This window comes from Tachypleus tridentatus, chromosome 9, assembly GCF_004210375.1.
Source record: "Tachypleus tridentatus isolate NWPU-2018 chromosome 9, ASM421037v1, whole genome shotgun sequence".
NCBI lineage: Eukaryota > Metazoa > Arthropoda > Merostomata > Xiphosura > Limulidae > Tachypleus > Tachypleus tridentatus.
Window position 1 is genome coordinate 108,359,562 of NC_134833.1, and position 12,935 is coordinate 108,372,496.

General features: G+C 31.4%; 1 protein-coding gene across 1 annotated transcript in view; it reads right to left on the reverse strand.

Annotated features, from left to right (window-relative positions):
- The window catches only part of LOC143226013 (protein timeless-like), a 103,513-nt gene that overhangs the window by 82,078 nt on the left and 8,500 nt on the right, over positions 1-12,935 (reverse strand). Inside the window, exons 2-4 of the mRNA XM_076456381.1 lie at positions 7,645-7,768; positions 2,863-2,957; positions 2,389-2,450 (exon numbers count right to left, since the gene is read on the reverse strand). Coding sequence (XP_076312496.1) covers positions 2,389-2,450; positions 2,863-2,957; positions 7,645-7,744 — 257 coding nt within the window. The 5' untranslated portion in view covers positions 7,745-7,768. The remainder of the gene's footprint in view (positions 1-2,388; positions 2,451-2,862; positions 2,958-7,644; positions 7,769-12,935) is intronic.

A 12,935-nucleotide genomic window follows, 5' to 3' on the forward strand; every position in this document is an offset into this window, starting at 1 on the left:
CTTGAAATATAGATACAAAAGATAACTTACCCAGTCACAGCCTGATGAAAGAATGAAGGATGGAAACAGGTAGATGATGTAACTCCAACAAGGAAGAAACAGCTACCCAAAGCAGATAATGGGAGATCAACCTATGAAGTATAGTCCCAGTGCTGTACAAACGAAGAAGCTCCAACAGACAACAGGGTTGACATTCAGGTAAAAGGGAAGATGCAGAATCAAAGTGAAGACATCATGAATTGATGAGAGAAAAGAGAAGACAAGGAATAAATGGCAAAACACATTTCAAGCCCAATGGGTCAGAAAGGAATAGAAAAAGAATCACAGACAAACTAGAGAAATTAAGGAAGGAAATCATGAGAAATGAATTCAATGGAAAAAAAAAGCCTTGAAATCAAATAAGCAACTCACAGCATGTACTGGAGAGAAATGTCATCTCAAACTAACTGAGAAAAAATGTAGAAGATGATAAGAAATGAATGAGTCAAACTGAATGTCGGCTACAAAAATGTAGGTAAAGAAACATGATCTAAAACATAAGAAACAAATCAGGCCAAAATAGCCGAGAAACCTAAATTTGTGCTAACCAGGAGAGATTAGTCAGAAAAACTTGAACCAGAGTGACACAGATGAGTAAACATTTTGGGATAAAAACTGATGGAAGGAGAAAAAAACTAACATTATAAACTGGGTGTAACCCTATCTGTACGTATCAACAACCAGGTCAAGTGGATGAAGAATGAAAGACCAGAAAGTAAAAGTGGTAACTACCTGGTAATAGATTAAAAACAATTAAAAATTGCATGGAGCCGTACCCTACAGGAGGCAGAACCACCAACAATTTGGAGGACAGAGAAGTCACTTTTTGGGAGAAAGTGTTATAGGATGGAAAAGCCAGTCAACAACTAGGAGTCCAGGACAAAAGTACATGAAACATAACCCTCCACAAGACATATGTTAAGTGAGTAGGTTTAAAAAGTAAATTCACAGTTTATCATAAAGAACACATGAATGAGTGTCATTTTAGTGAGTATAATAAAAAAGAAACATGAGTAGTCAAATCAAGAAAAAAGGAAGAGAGTGAATGAGAGCACATTGGCCTGACAGAAAATGCTAGGGTATAAAAGTAATAAGACATTTCGCCTACAGACAATTGTTCTGAAACTTCCTACTAATCAAACTTCATCCACAACCTCTGGAGATATGTAGGTATTATGGAAGAGAAATAATCCAGAAGAGAAGAAGGATGCAGTAAACCAGACATCATAGATGATATGATCATCTTTCGACCCAAACAGATAAAAAGGAAAAGATGAAAATTAAGAAAAAAATCAAATGAATGGCTCAGATAACAGAAAAACTCCACTGCTCCAATTAATGCATTCAAGGAGAAGTCTTTTTGGCCCCATTGGAGAGATGTTTAAAAATACCCTCAGAAGAGAGACTAGAATGCAAAATATGGAACAGGAAAAATGTATCCAGTTGGAAAATCCAACTACCTGAGTTGACTGTGGAAGGAGTGTATGAGCATATTAAGGCTACCCCCCATATGGAAAGAGCTAACCAAAATTAGACATCCAGTAAATAGTGTAAGTAAAATCCTCCAAAATTTGAAAGTTGAATAAAATACAGACCACCCCATAAAAGACATAAAACAAAAACAACTACAGAAGACAAGGCAAGAAATTTGGACCAAATCATGTGGTACAAAAAGCCTAAAGTAGCATTCAGCTGAAGAAAAGCCAAAAATATTCTTGCAGGGTACCACTACCTGAAGCTTATGTTAGTGTTGTAATGGAACATATAACCTCCAGAGTGATAATATAAAATTCATAATGTAAAATAAATAACTGAATATAACTATATTGGTAGAAACAAAGAAAAAGTTTTTGCAATGAAATCATAAATTCTGTAACTGGGTAGAAATATAAAATAATTCCTCCTTGAAACAACTTAACAACTTACAAGTATCACTATTGTACAATAAAGAATAAACTTGTTGAGAAAAATTAATACAAAGATATGGAAAGAAATTAAAATAAAACACTTTTAAAGAACACAAATAAACATTGCATCATGAATTACAGCCAAATAAGAAATGAAAGATGATATTGAATAGAGGGTGTCATATGCATCAAGAGAATATGTGGCACTCTTACTAGTGGAGGCTTGTTGCATTTGAATCGCTCAATTCTAGATGTGTGGCAGTTTGAAGGCTTGTGACATGTGTATAAAAATAAAAATAAAGTGTATAGATAGCAGCACTGAATAAGAATAGGTGAGTGGAGGTCATGTACTGTACTGGAATATCATTTTCCCAAATGAGATGAAACTTATCCCAAAATAAATATAAAGCTTACATATGACATCAAGTAAGAGATTACTTACCTCGTAACAATGTTCATAATATCTTTGTTATGGTGTTCATGAATCAAAAGAGGAATTAAATCCTGTTAAAAAGAAAACTCCAAGCTCTGGTTATTTTAGAAAGCTTATCTTATCTAACTATAATACATTATGTATGAATATTCGAATAATGGAATTTTGGTTTGATTATAACGAAAGAATACACCTTAAATGTTATCAAAGCTTTAATGGAACAGGAATTTTCATTTATTTTATTTAGTAATGACATACATTAAATATTATTACTCTAATAAAACAGAAAATGAAGTTATTCTATTTCATACTACAGGAAAAATTACAGATGAATAAAAGAATTAATTAAGTAACTTATGGTATAAATCTATTCTATGAGCTATTTCAAAAATGTGATAAAAAACATTTATTTAAAGTAAAAAAATATATATTATTACAAAACTTTAATTGTAAGCTTTTTAAATTATTCTTTAAACAACCTACCTTTTGAATAACACGTGACAAGCCAAAACTCAGACGCACATTTCGAGAAATTAATTCTTCTTGAAGAAGCTCACGTTCCATTGCTTCTAAGGATGCTGAAATTAAAATACTCAATATTAATAAATTGAGCATTAAGTGCACAACACGTGAAGTCATTAAAAAATACTTTATTTTTCTGATAAAGTAAACAATTATTATACAGCAGTTTAAGAACATAAAATGTTAATACATAAATATAATTATACAAAAAAATGACAATTAAAACACACTTTTTAAGCCATTACATGAATATACATATAACTTTATAAATCTGTTTATAAACTTAACACAAATTTGACTATGTGAACTTTGTGAGTAAAATAACAACTGTCCTCTGGTATAAAAAGAATTTTTCTTTCAATTAATACTGATTCAAAATAGTCAGTCAAAAGCCACTACTATGTTTGTGAAACAAAAACTCCAGAAATACAACAATAACTGATCAAGTAAGAACACACAGTCCACATCATGAGAAAACATTTTACACCTTTGTTCAGCATTAAGTGACAAAACTGTATCGTTACCTAACAAACAACAGCTGATGTAATATTTATGACAGTTGACAGTGAAATTCAATTAATTGTGGGCCTGCTAATAGTAATGCAATAATCTTATTTCAGGATGACCAGATCTGACTAAAAGCTAACTATTTTTCTGATGGTCAATGGTAAAAAAATGCATGTTGAAAATAATATATAACATACATTATCAGAACCAGTTTTTCTGATCTCTATGTATAAGATTATTAAATATCTATATAATTTTTATAATAACTAATCATAAAACAATGCATAATCTATATGTAAATGAATGAAATAAAAAGAAATAATTGACAAAAAATTTACAACTCACTACATCATATTAGTTTGACACAAAATTTGCATTACACAGAACAAAAAATAGCATATACTTACTGTTATTGCTTTTCAAACACTTAATAAGAAATATGAAACACTCAAATTGTAATCAACATATTTTTACAACTTCACATAAAAGGAACAATTTTATACTGACATTTTAAATGGTGAAAATTAAAAATTAAGAGGAATTACTATTCAGAAATTTCATTTGTACATAGATAATCACTAACAACAGATGAATACATTTATTTTTAATCCATATTTCACTATAACAAACTAATTGCATAATATTCAAGCTACTTTGTTAAAAAGAGGAGCATTCACTATCTGGCCCTGTTGGTATAGTACACCCTTGAAGTGTATGAAGCTTAACCCTACAACATCTGAACGTTGGATTATCATAAATCTAGTTGTTAAATTATAAATTCTACATGAGACAACACACATTAGAAAGGAAAATATTGTTCCATAAGTTGAGGATTGTAGATTTGAAACCAGTCCTGATTTCTGTGGGGATGTTATAATGAGATAAGCATTCTTACCATTCATTGGTAAAGAGTAGTCTGAGAGTTGGTGGTGGATGTTGTTAACTAACTAACTTCCATCCAGTTTATTACTTCGTGTGAACTTTCAATCTACTGTGAATTTATAAGCTTTTCTATTCGATATCAAACTTCATTAGTTTATTTGTTTCTAAATACATCATTATGCAGGTTTAAAACCAATAACATTTTCAAATGTATTTCATATTAATTTAACAATTTAGTGACATGTGACCCTTTATACCCTTTTCTGCACAAGTCATTGTGTTACATTCCAACTTTAAGTGGGTTCAAATCCTTGCCACACCAAACATGCTTGCCCTTTCATCCAAGGGGCATTATAATGTTCAGACAATCCCACTATTCATTGGTAAAAGAGTAGCCCAAGAGTTGGCAGTGGGTGGTGATGACTTCCCTCTAGTCTAGCTGCCTTCCCTCTAGTCTAACACTGCTAAATTAGGGATAGCTAGCATAGATAGCTCTCGAGTAGCTTTGTGCAAAATTCAAAACAAATCAAACAAACAAACTTTAAGTAAACATTTTTAATATCAGTGCATGTGAATGATAATAACATTACATCATATGTTATAATTCAAAGTTTTATATTATCTAAGTTTTAAGTCCTTTGTTTGAAAAGAAACATTTAAAAACTACTTTAACTTTAGATGAACTGTGGCATAACAACAAGCTATGAAAATTTTCTAATTTAGCCTTCTATATCTTTAAAAATACAATGGTACTTGAGTAGAGGTACATTTATACAATACGTTGCTTATATAACCATTTAAATTACTCATTTCAAAATGCTTCGAATGAATACAGTTGAAACAAGTACTAATTTATTTCAACTTTTTACAGTTGCTCTGACCTCCTTCAACTGATCTGTTTGAGCTCTATAGCCTCCATGTAGGTTTTACATAATCATTAGAAAGAGTTCATTTTACAGTATAATCTAAAACTAATTTTGAAATTAGAGTCAAGATGTCATCAGAAAACATCTAAAGGTAATGTGTATGGATCATAAAACACTAAAAATCATTAGAACTGACAGACAAAAAAATTGGCTAGAATTTATTAGATGTCATAGGTTCTATATTTGCCTTGGTTTGTGATCTGACATTTACAATTCAGAATGGAATGAAAGAAAATAGGAATAAAATAAATTATTTTGCACTTTTACTGTCAGAAATCACATCTTTTAACTGATTGAAATCATAATCAGGTTTTTCATCATATATAAAATTATAAAGTTACATCTTCGGAATTAAGAAAAACTAACTATGAAACTAAATAATGTCCATCTCATCATCAAATACCATTTATAAACACACACACACACTGCATATTATTCTTTATATAAAAAATTTAAAATATCTTGAAATTATCAATGTAAATTAAATAGCTGCTACATTAAACTTGTGGCAATTCAGAAAGTCTTTAAAAAGTTATATTACGATACTTTTCCAATAACAATAGATATTGAAAATGTTTTTCAAGGGATATGGACAATGTATCACAAAGTTTGGGAAGAAAAGGGACAATGTCTCACCCAAATATTTTTTATATAATCTACCTTTTTACTTTTTAGGCATCATGAAATTGTAGGTTTGTTTGTTTCAATGTGAAATTTAATTATTTCAGGAATATTGCTTCAAAAGATGTTTGCTTCCAAGTGAAAATCTAATTAGATAGGTAATGTGGCAGTTATAACTTGTATTTTTCAAAACAAAAACTACACATTGTTAGAAAAAATTTGGCACTTTGTTGAATAAAATTAGCATTTCATTAGAGAGAAATAATTCTATTACAATAACACAATTGTCAAACACATTTTTCATTTGAATACAAGAGACTAAAAATTTTCAAAAATGATTGGAAAATACAAAAGACATACAGAAAAAACAATTTTATCTGAACACAAAACAAAAAGTATAATGATTCAATTAATGTAGAGAAAATCTTAGAACAATTGCTCACAACTGAAACATTGTTCAAAAACTTTTTTAATATTTATAAAAGTTAGAAACATTTTGGTGGTTGACTTCATTTGATTACAACATTCAAGTCTTATAGTTATAATTTTTCACTAAGTATGCATCTTATGCTTTATCAAAGTAACACCAAATTTTTGCAACAAAGTATAAATTTTTCCAAAATGCAATATTAAAACTTAGTTTGTTTTAAAGCAAAAAATCAGTGATTATGAAAGTGAAACACAGTGAGACACTGTCCTGGATCTGTTTTTCAAAAAGTACTTGAAATTTCCTCCAAGGGACGAGCTCATTGATATACATGATTTTCATAGATTAGTTTTTATTTTTCTAACCAAATTTTTTACTCTATTAGCTTTTCCATAACCTTAACATTGACTTAATTTGCTGAAAAATTATAAATTTATGTAAAAACTTATAACAACCATTTGAATTTTCATAAAAAATCAAATATTTCACTCTCAAAAACAATATTCTTCAGAATAAAAAACACACTACAATTTAGAGATATTCCCTAATTCACTCTCAAACTCCAATACATTGTCAATTATTATAACAATTTCAACCAGGTTTCTAATCACTGAAAGGCCTAAAAAATAAACAACCTATACTACAATGGATATTGCTTGAAATATAAGGTATGACTACTACAGGTGACATATTTTTGAGACTAAACTTAGTGACAAAATTTCCTGTAAAATCCAGAGATTTATGAATGTAATAATTACAAAAGATAGCTCTATTCAGATTGAACTCCACAGAAAATAAATGTTCTTTGATATAAAAACTAAACCAATACAAAAAGGGTATAAATTAAACCTTCAGTTGTTTAAAATATAACGAAAAGCAAGAGAGAAAAAGGTTATGGCTCTAAACAAAATGGTAAATAGAAATTACTGAAGAGTGGTATGTATCTTCAAAAAATTACACTTCTGTTCTGGAATATCAGTAGATGTTAGGGTCTAAAAGATATTGATAATTTTCTTAACTATTTTATTCACTTCACTTAACTAATCAAACTTCAACTTCTTTATAACTTTCAGTCTTTACACATTTCATTTTTATGGCTGGTCCAAAGGATTATAAAGAGTAGGCTTAGATATTATAGAATCATCATTTGAAAATACTGGATTTTTTTAGTTTTATATATATATTGTGTAGTTGCTGAATATCACAAGTATCAAGCTTGTTTATTTTCAAATTCTCCATATATATGACATGTAAAGCAATACTAGTGTAAGTTTGGAAAATGACAAAAACGTTATTACATGCAAATGAGTATAATTTTTACCTTAAAAATACGTGTGAGAGGATAATAGATGATATCATAAACTGAAGAAATGCACTTACCAAAACATTCATCACTGGTTACATATTCACTCCCTTCAAACCATCCTAAAGTATAACACGGATTCAAAAAACTACTGTGGTTCATCATAAGCCACTCCATGATGCACGTTTGGTAACTGAAACACTAAAACATAAACACAATCATTATAATAAAAAAAAGAGCAGATTCTGTACTATCTAACTTGATAGTTAAATTAATGTATAATTTTTGTAGAACAGAAGAGAAACCAACTTATACTTTGTACATATGTATTTATATACATACAAGGGTTTAATACATAAGACAGCATTACTTTCATTCACCAATAAAACAACTTAACAAGTTTTATAAAAATTACAAACACACCAATACATTATTCCCTAATAACAACTGCTTTCAATTATTTTAGAACTTTGAGAGAAAGGATATTAAAAACTGATTCCAAGAAAAATATTATGCATCTGTAATGGTTTGATGGAAATGATACTTTGTGATTAGGTAGGATAAGATAGGTTACTAACGGTTTTCACATTTTAAACAAACTAGTGAAACAAATACAGGTACAACATTTCATCAGTGAAACAACCATCATCAATAAGTGCAGAGAAATGGAGTCTCACAATATGTGGTTCCGTAATAAATTGTTATCCTGTTGTTAATGGCTGGGCCAAAGTGTAGAAATTTTACCAGCATCTCACAGGGTAACTTACTGCATAAATTATAGTTATAGCAAAATGTTCAGGATGTACACTGTTGGATGTATTGCACACAATTTTTTATTTAACTAGGAAAGTATGAACGTTGACATATGAAACCTTATCATCTCTTCTTACTGTTCTTAAATGTATAGTTGTCAAATATACTACTGCATTCATAATCATGCTTTTTCACAAAGAAATGAACAGCAAAGGATTCTACAATAATGATCATTAGCTTTGAATAAATTGGATTAATTGTATGACTCTAACATTGTGGCTTAATGTGTGATTAATTCAAACATATGTTTTATATATATATACATATATTATTATTACATAAAATAAATATTATAGAGATTTTAGTAAAGAATCCATTGTCAATCCTAGTTGTCACCTTAAATCTTAACAGATAATGCTTATTTTATATTCTGTTTACTATTGGTTTATAGTGCTTACTTTAATAACCTATTAACAATTAATGTAATAATGTCCTCATATGACAAAAGCCCTTTACCAATAGAAGGGCATACAGCCTTCTTGTGTGCTAACTCCCATACATGCTAACATTTATGATACCTTCATTCTTTGTTGAAGCAAGACAAAAAAACAACAACACAGCAACTTGGGAGGATGGATGGAAAATGTATATGAAGGTATCTATCAGAAATACATTTTCAAGTAAGGAAAATATAAACTTCCAAGATGATAGCTCCTAACACATAATATCTAAAATCTCATGTTGAATTGTTGAAAGCTGGTTCAGAATGTTACCTAGATAAGTTCCCTTCAGAAAGTGTATGAAGAGAAGCCCATGTGACACCTGATGGCAAAGACTCTATAGAGGCAAACCCATGGAACACCATATCTTATCTCAACCAGGAAATATACCTCATCCAGAGTGTACAGAGGAAAAGAGACAAATAAGCCTCCTGTGTCACAATGGCAGGCAGAATGAAAATATGATGACCTGAGTACTTGCACACAACTGGTTACACAGCCAATGCATGTAGTGCGATTGGGATGCATTCAAAATGTACCTTGTTTGCTCACCTCAACTTGCTGTAGAAAGATGGCTCTTTAGTTATGTATTATATTTTGCCATAGCATGTACTCATCTCAACTCTACTACAGGAGGAGAGCACACCTAGTAAGTGTTAAATTTTTTGATAAGTCACCAACACTATACTAACAATGTTACTATTGCCCCATTTCTCACCATATTGTGCTAAGCCCAACCAATGATAATTTTCTGTGGCCCATTACCCCAACAACTAGGAACTGGTAAGTGGTCTCTCATGCTCTACTTGAAGAGGAAAGAGAATTCACATTATGGAGACATAGAGTGTCCAAATCCTCATTAGAAATCCAGCTGTAAAAGTCTTTTACTAGAGACAGTGCAAAAGGCAACAGAGAAACACTATTTTCAAAAGCTGCCACACACACACCCCAAATGTGTTGGCAAAACGCTTTGTTGGTACTAACTTTTCCCATGATAAGCCATGGAATAGGTATGGCCTGGATCAAACAAATGAATTAACACCACATTTCATAGTGGGCAAAAAATAACATTAAACATTTGGTAGGGTTCTATGAAATTAAAAAGGGGGCTTGCACAAAAATGTTTATGCATTCTTCTAAAAGATGATGGGGTGATTGAAAAATGGTGACCTGTGGAAGCCAACATCAAGCAGGAGATGAAACAGCCAGGTAATGTAGAAAAAGGATACGAATGTGTGGAGAGTTGACTAAACACTTATCTGGAAAATCTCATCCTAAAACCAGCAAAGATGAGAAGCAAGAGAAAGAGAAAAGTGATTAATTAAATATGATAAAATGTAATAAAGCTTGTACACATCTACATCCAGTGATGAATACACAAACTGGACAAACCAAAGGACCCATCCAGTAAGGGTAGAAGGACAGAGGTCCCTGGAAAAAGGTGGAGCTCCAGCATATGGACAGTTGATGGCAGCAGGTGTACAAAGTACTAAAATATTTCACTAAACTTCAAGTAATTTGTCAAAAAGTTATTCAAGTACAAGCATAAGTATTCATCTTGAAACATACTTTGGTTAAATAAAAAGTATCTACTGAATAGAAACTCAAGTTACAGAACTAAAAAGTACACTCATATCCAGTTTTCTGAAACCGTACTTGTATGTTGTAAGCCATGAGATCTAGAAACAAAATGCTGTATGAAAAAGTGTGTAAATTACAAACTGTGTAAATTATCAGTGAATAGTAGCGACGTAAGATTCATCATTTGTTTAGTTATCTAAAACACATTTGTCGTACATAATCACTATGGTATTCACAACTACACTTAGGGTTTCAGCCAGCTCATGCAGACTACTGTGTATGAACTTCTTACAACACTAATGCCAATAATGAATATTATAATTTTTTTTTATGTTTCAGAATAAACTATATAAGGAACTAAAAACACATTATGAATTCATCCAACTATATATTATACACAAACTTTCTTATTCAATTTGAGAAGACACTGGTTTTCAAAGTTACCACAGTTAAGCTTTACATACAGTGGGATTGAAATCTGCCCAGCTCGACTGAAGATATGCTCTTCATATCAAGGGAGTAATGCGTTCTTCAATATGGCAATATCAGGTATACGGGGAAAAAATTTAAAAAGTTCTATCATACTATAACGGAACTTTCGCTTATGTGATGTTGGAAAACTTTATTACACGATATGCAACCCCCAACTTCACAAAACTTTTATCCTGGGTGCATGTAGATTTGCAACAATGGTCACAATTTTCCTGTTTTGCCTCTGTTTCCTGTCACAAAAAAGTTTATTTTACTCCATTCTCATTGTTCAAATATGATGTCATAAAATGTCACACAGATCTAATTCACTAGCGCCATCTATACAAATATAATAATACTGTCTGTTGTATGAATGTCCATGTAAATACTTCGCAGGCAATGGATGATCATTACCAAAACTGGTATGAGATTCATTAGGTCCATGGGAATATACAAACATATTTTTAATTCTGCATTTTGCAGTTTTAATGAGTGCTTTTGCAGGTTTCTTTTAATCACTACTTTGCCTCTGTTGATGAATCTCCACCAAATTTGGCATGAAATTTTTTGGGTCCATGACGAGATACATGCAAATTTATGGTTTTACATTTTGTGTTCTACTGTTTTTATGGACATTTTGGTTTTGTATTTTTAAATATATATAAAAGAAACACCTTTTCATGTCCTAAGATAACCTTTCATTAATTACGAATTTACATAACTTCCATCCAGGGTACAGGTACCCCAACATGTGTCACTAACAGAGGAACACACTTGAGAAATAAATCTAAGAAGAGAATGGACGAATAAGATCATTCCATGAATGGTAAGGCACTACTGAAAGTACGTCAGGCTAAATTCGTATTCCAACAGAAAAAAACAAAACAACTTCGGCTGATGGGATAAGAGTGGGAGGCTCAGTAAGCAAGTTGAAATCCACAAAATGCTTAACCAATAGTAACGATATCCCCTACAGTTAACAAATATCCAAAACCTAAATTAGAAATAAAGCCTATATGTGTAATCTCATCTCTCATACAGGATTAAGTGTAAGTCACCATCATTTGATAATTCGCTATTGAAAACACTATGTAACAAAATTTTTACTTTTTCTTGTTCCTGGGTAAAATGTGTTATTTCCCAATTGCTTATGCATAAAGTAAATGGAAAAGACCCTATTTTTCTTTTCAAACTTTGCTTTTGTGACCAAGAAGCGTGTAACGAAAACACGATGGGAGACTATATTTGGGGACTGATTTTTGTTTTTTTAATTTCGCACAAAGCTACTCGAGGGCTATCTGCCCTAGCCGTCTCTAATTTAGCAGTGTAAGACTAGAGGGAAGGCAGCTAGTCATCACCACCCACCGCCAACTCTTGGGCTACTCTTTTACCAACGAATAGTAGGATTGATCGTAACATTATAACGCCTCCACGGCTAGAAGGGCGAGCATGTTTGGTGCGACCGGGATTCAAACCCGCGACCCTCGGATTACGAATCGAACGCCTTAACACGCTTGGCCATGCCGAACCCATTGGGACTGATGCGTGAAAGTGATTTACATTACAGTCGCAAATCTCTAAAAAAACTAGTCACTTCTGAACATTTTTGTATAACTTCAGTATAAATACATGTAAATCTTGATTCATATGTTGTTTTATTCAGACCTTATGTAAATGAAAACGTACAAATTTGCCCGTTTTTACATAGAAAATATATTAATTTCTAAATTTCATTATCCAGGTCACAAAAGCAAAGTGTGAAGGGAATAATGGCCATTTTTTGTGCTCTTACAACATAAGCAATCAAAAAATAACCCATACTGTCCAGGAACAAAATTTATGTTACATAGTGAAGTAAAAGCCAAAAAATTAAAACCAAAGTTTCATTTAGAAATTCAGCCTTTATCCTATTGAACTCTGAGAACAAATTTGGAACATGTTTATTTAATGCAATACGAAGGAGAAGAATGAGTTATCAAGAGTGCAAGTTCATAGAGGGAATTAATGTGCAAGGAGGTCGTGCCATCTACCTTTTGTCATATGATGAAGTCATCATACACCCC